The sequence below is a fragment of the Poecile atricapillus genome, chromosome 1 (assembly GCF_030490865.1).
Source record: "Poecile atricapillus isolate bPoeAtr1 chromosome 1, bPoeAtr1.hap1, whole genome shotgun sequence".
NCBI classification, from domain to species: domain Eukaryota; kingdom Metazoa; phylum Chordata; class Aves; order Passeriformes; family Paridae; genus Poecile; species Poecile atricapillus.
In genome coordinates this window covers 107,097,103-107,103,102 of record NC_081249.1, presented here as the reverse complement: position 1 = coordinate 107,103,102, position 6,000 = coordinate 107,097,103, and the positions used below count along the sequence as shown (strand labels likewise).

Genomic DNA, 6,000 nt, shown 5'->3' with positions numbered 1-6,000 from the left:
GCACCCAAACCTGTTTGGCTGATAACAGCGTGGGGTCCGTATAAATCCTCTGACGGGAAGTACATCAAGACTCTTTCTGTATAGTTTTATTATCCCACTGCAGACTCGCTTGCAGCGGGGTTAATATATTCACTACTCTGCTTGGAAATGAAATTACTTCTTCTGCCTCATTCAATCCTCATAACTTAATGAATCAAATCTAGGGACAGCCGGAGCTTTCCTGTGAGGTGGTAGTGCTACTTCTTCTAAGTCCACCTTCCCTTTTCCCCTGCAGTGTTCTTCCCCTTCTTCCCCCACCACCACCTCTCATCGTTTGACACGGCCATGCGGAGTTGCTCCTGTAGTATTTGTCCGTGCACCCAACCGCAGGAGCGACGATCTGAGGATGCTTCTCCTAGAGATTCGGTGCACGCCTGGAGCACGGCCAGGCCAGAGGAATCACCCGCCGGAGCGCAGTCTCCACGCTCGCCGGGAATGCCAGCGGAGACCCGCACGGGGCTTTTGCGCGTTTGCTTCTTTCCGGCGGGGGTCGGCGCGGGGAATCCGAACTTCTGCGCCCGAGGCTACCCCCATCCCCTCCCCCGCTCCCGGCTGGGCTGTGCCCGGGGCAGGGCCGCTCCGGGGGCCGCCCCGCTCCTCACCTTCGGCGGGGGCAGGGGCGGGAGGCGGCGCCGGCTCCGCGCGGGGCGGGGCGGGATGCGCCGGGCCGGGCAGCGCCGCTCGGGGCGTGCGGGGGCCGCGTAGGTGCGGCTCCTTTAAGGTGTCCCGAGGCGGCACCAGACCTGCCGCGGCGGCGGCAGCGCGGCCAGGAGGCGGGGGCGGCCGGGAGGGGGAAGGGGAAACCCGCGGCGGAGGCGAGCGGCTCGACGTGACAGCAGAAAGTTCAGGAGCGGCGGGCTCGGCCCCGCCTGACTCGTGCACCCCTGCCCCGGCGGCGGGGCAAGGCGAGGAGCCGCTCCTCCTCCTCCTCCCTCTCCTCCTCCCGCAGCCGCCGCACCGAGGGCGGGCGGTTGGGGTGGGTGGCTCGGGGGCGTTGGCCCGGGGAAGTTTTGCTCGCCCTCTCTCCCCTTTCTTTCTTCTTTCCTTCCATCGCCCCTCTCGTGCCCTCCTCCGGCGCTGGGGCGGGGGCGAGTGTGGGATTCCCGCGTGCAGGGGCGGGGGCGGCGGCGATGCTGGGCTGGGCTCGGGGCTGCCGCCGGGGCTCCCCTGCCCGCCGCCCCGCCTGACCGCGGCCGGGCTCCGCCGCGGCCCCCGACGCGCCCGCCTCCTTCCCCCGCCATGGGAGCGGGCGCTGCCGCCGCTCCGCCGCCGCGCTCTGCCCGCCGCTCGCCGGGAGCGCACTGACTCGGCGGGGACACTTCGCGGAGCTCCCTGCCCGCCCCTCGCCTTCGCGGAGGGCGGCGGTGGCCGGTCCGTGCCCGTCCCGCCTGCGCTCCGTTACCGGCTCGTCCCGGGCGCCCCGAGCGGAGTCTGGGGCCGGAGCAGCAACTTGTGCTCGGGAGGCGGCGGACCTCGGCTGCGGGAACTCGAGGATCTTTTGTTTTCTCCTATCGCTCTGGATAGTCCTGGGAAGTGTCAAGGCGCAGCTGAGGAAAGCCCGGGCCAGGAGAGGGGAGGCCGGCCGGAGTTGGCGTGCGGCTGGAGCCCCGCGGACCTGACAGCGCCGTGCCCGGAGGGGGCTCGTCCCGGCAGTCCGGCGGGATTAGAGAACCTCGCTTGCCTTAAGCTTCTGTGGAATTACAACTGGGGGCTCTTCCTTTCTCCCCCCGCTCTTCTGGCATGAGACTGCTTGCAGGCGCCAGCCGAGGACAATGATCGCGGAGTTTGCTCACTTTTACCTCTTTGGATTCATCTGTGTCACCTCAGGTAACCACCTCAGGCGGGCGGGTCAGATACGCGGCCGCGGCGGTGGCAGCGCTCCTTCAGCCCTCATCTCCTTCCCCCCCTCGCTCCCTCAGCCCTCACCTCCTTCCCCCGCTCGTTCCCCCAGTTTGGCCCCTCCGCGCCTCCCGGCCCCCTCCTTTGCTCGGAAGCGAAGCTCGGCTTCCACCCCGCGGGCGCCCGGGGCGCGTTTGCCCCCGGAGCTGCCGCCGGCCGTGGGGGCTGTCCGGGGCCGGGTGCGGGGGGATGAGCCGGGTCCTGTCCTGGTCCCAGGGCTCCCACCGTCGGCAGCTCCGGAGGGTGGATTGATGTATCCACGGCTGGTGTTGAGCTCCGGCGGGGAGGGGCGGCGGGCTGGGACCCCTCCGTCCCGCGGGAGGCGGCAGCGCCCGCCGCTCGCTGCGGCTGCCCGCGGGTAGCGCGCACCCTCCGCCGGGCGGTCCCTGGCGCATCCCCCTGCCAGCCCCCGGACCGGGTTAACCCCGCCACCGGGGGGGGACCACGGCGGTGAGGGGGGAACGGAGGTCCTAGGGATGGGTTTTGCTTCACCTTGGCGATTAAAGTTTACCCACGTGCGTGAAGTGAAGCGCCGGCGTGCTAAGTGGGAGCGGGGGCGATGGCCGAGGAGATAGGGGGGGGATTAGTGGTCATTAGGCACAGTTTGCGCGGGGCTTATGTGTGTTGGGGCATCTTATCGTGGCTGTAGGTTACAGATAGAGCTGCGCTGAGGGAGCCTTGTGGAGGGCAGGTATGGCTCCGTGCGCCCCGTGGAGAGTGGCTCTCCCGGAGAGGAGAACATGGGGGGATGTTGGGGTTTGCCTCCGCACAAGGACCCTGCTCCTCGCAGGGAGGACGGGTTTGTCTCCCTGCAGCATTGCTTCTCGTTCTTAGGAACGCCTTTTGTCACACGCTGAGTGAACGCAGTAAATGCTTGTGCCATAGTCAAGGTTGGTTTGGGCGCTAACTTTTCTACCTCAACTGATTCTTGTATGTTTGCAGAGGACCCCTGTGAGCCATTAAAGTTATGGTAGCATGAGACATCTGGTCAGTGAATGAATGAATGAATGAAGTTTTTGAAGGACTTAAGTACACTGCCTAAAGCTTGAAGTCTTAATTATGTCACTAAATGTAGTAATTTATGTCTGTTTCTAGATTATATGATAAATTTAACTAAAGTTTTGCTCTTAGGTACTAGTTTGCTCCTTGTGGCATTGGGAATGGCAAACTTTGCATCCCAGCTTTCGCCCTGTTCACTTTTGACTGTGTCAGTCTTGCCATCTTTAATTTGATTTTCCTCTGTATTGCCTCCTTCATGTGATGGAAGAAACAAATGGAATGGGGAAGAGCCTTTTCACCCATTTGCTCTTTCTGAATCTTTCATGGTAATCGTCCCCACCTTCGAAAAGTTGACTTCATAGTGTACTCTGTAACTTGATCATGTATTGGGATGTTTTAAACTCCAAGTTAAGAAAAAAAAAATATTTAATTTATTTTAGTTTTGAATCCTCTCATCTGTTTATCATGTAAATGCTCAATAAAGTTGTATGCAAGGTTTTTTTCAATTTATTTTCTTTCCCCCCCAGGATGGGGATGCACTCTCTAATAATGTTGATTCCAGCTGAGTTGGAGAGAGAAAAAAAAAGAAAAGGAAAAAAGCCATGAATTTTTATGAAGGCTTTTAATTTTGTCATGTAAGCAAACTCAGTAACAAAGATAAGAGACAGGCTCCAGATAATAATACTGTTTCGATTCCTTCACCAGGAGGAATTTCTTTCCTCTCAACTAGAGTGTGGTCAAATAGTTAGTCTTGTGTCTGGAACAATGGAGATACCAGAAACCTTTGGCAGGATGAAATTTGAGGGCAGATGGCTGCAGTGCAGAAGGAAGGACAGGAGTCATCTACAGCAGTTTCCACACTGAAATCCTTTGAGTTCTACTGACAGCTGATCTTGCAACTTGATTGATCCTTTCCTCCCTCTTCCACTGAAGGTTCTCACTTCCCTCACTTACACCCGCTGCTGAATCAATGGCTTGTGTGGCCACACTCTAAATGGGACGTTAGAAACTTCTGCTGAGAGGTGGGAAATAATTGGGGGATGGGAAAGAGAAAAAAATTAATAATAAGAAAGTAAGTGGGTTAGTGTTTGTTAGAGCAGTAATTGGTAAACCACTTAGAATTTAAAACCCCTAATTTTTACCTTGGTTTTGTCTCTGTGGAATCCTGTGAAGTACCTTCTTTCATGTAAGCCTGTGGTTAATAAATGTTGAATAAATTTAAATTTGAATAGTGTTGAAAATTGGAATATAGCAGCTTTCCTCCCCTATTCTCTCAGTGTAATTTCAGTGCTCCTTTGCATACAGAATAAGAATTGCTTTAAGGGATACTTCTCTGGTATCCATGTTTTCTTGAGTATTTACCTGCTTTCTGCCCTTTTTCCTTCATTCTGAGGCATACTTTGCTACAGAATCCATGGATTTTTCATCTCTCCACTCCCCAGGAAGCAGCAGCCTCAAATGAGTATGTTTGGAAAAGAAAAGCTTTCACTTATCTGAAGGGCAACGTGCAGAACATTTTTGCTGGGAACTGGTGTCAAGGTTCTGGTTTTCCACATGGGTGTTCACTGCTCTAGCTATTATCAAGGCTAAATATGTTACTGTGTGATTTTTCTGTTTCACTCCCTGGAAATCTTTATATTTTGACAAGTTATTGCACTGCTGATTCCCATCTGCTCAACACCCACCTTTTCACCCTTTCCTGTCCATGTTATCCCTTACTAATTATTGCACCTCAGATGGGATTGGTACATTTGCTCCAGAGGTTTTTCCATGCTGTATGGAGCAGGCAGTGCTGACACAGTGAGGCAGGCGTGTTTTTCAGTGATAGTTCTAGCCAGTGGAGGGCAAAATTGTCTCTTGTATTCCTCCATGGGAGAGTTATCTTCTGTTGGTTAATAGTTTAAGGGTGTCCATGGAGTGTCCCCAGAGTTATTTCCAGCTGGCTAACCTACCTGTTGGAGTAAATAAATCAGCTACTTCCTTGATACATTTTGTTTGCCTCAGAAGTTGGTATTTAAAAGCTCCCTCATGAAGTGCTAGAGCATTTCTGAAAGTGGTTGGTTCTAGTCCTTTTATGTATTCTCTGTCTAATAGTAATAAATTAGGAAAGATTTTTTTAAAAAAATTATACAGTAATTAGAAGGATTATAAAAGTATTTAGTGGCTAATCTGTAAAAGCAAATAAGTCACCCAAGAAAACTTAAAAAAATTATACTTTTCACCTATCCCTAATGCACTGTGTGCTGTTCTAAGTAATTTTGCTGGGAGACTAAGAAAAATTGAGCCAGCTGCTTAGAGCTGGAGAAGCTGGCCCCACTTGTATTGTGTTTGAAGACTTCAAGCTATCAAAGAAATAACCACATGCTGTAAAATTGATAATTCCTTACTTGTGATGAAATATTCTCCAAGTATCCAAGTGTTTGATTCAAAGCCACTTATCCTTATGAGTACTGATAGTATCTGTGGAGAGCAAACGTCTTTTTTTTTCAATTTATGTGTGAATTTTGTTATCTTTCAGCTATAAATAGACACTTTTTTTTTTTTTTTTCCCCTATTTCCTGGCAATTAACTTAGTTTAAACCAGAAGAACACTCGAGCTGACTTTTGCTCATTGGACTCAGTGTTGCTTGTCAGATGTTTTTTTGTTGAAGTTACAGAGTAACTTCATTAGTGGGGATCATCTGTTTAGGATACTGAATTTTGGGGGAATCACGTGAACTGCCCATAAGAGTTTATTGGGAAACATGAATTTATGTGAAGGATACTCCTGGATCTACATGTTAAAGGTTTTGATTGTATTTACAAAGATAGACGAGCCATCACAAATATTATCAGGAACTAGTGACGCTTGGGTAGCAGTCTTACCATGTTAATATTAGACATCAAATACCTTTACCAAACAATGCTGTAACATAAAATGCTTTGGAAGTGATTGTCAAAAAGATTTTGTAAGGAATCAAAACAAATTTAGTTTTCATTAGAAGGTGGAAAGAGAAAATATGTAGAAATTCATGACAGAAAAATCTACAGTTGTACGTAAAATATCGGGGAACCTGTTCCCTC

At 51.9% G+C, this 6,000-nt stretch overlaps 1 protein-coding gene across 1 annotated transcript in view; it reads left to right on the top strand.

The window, feature by feature from the left end:
- The first annotated feature begins 1,304 nt into the window (after positions 1 to 1,304).
- ROBO1 (roundabout guidance receptor 1) overlaps positions 1,305 to 6,000 on the top strand; it is a 293,520-nt gene continuing 288,824 nt past the window's right edge. Inside the window, exon 1 of the mRNA XM_058856411.1 lies at positions 1,305 to 1,866. Coding sequence (XP_058712394.1) covers positions 1,812 to 1,866 — 55 coding nt within the window. The 5' untranslated portion in view covers positions 1,305 to 1,811. The remainder of the gene's footprint in view (positions 1,867 to 6,000) is intronic.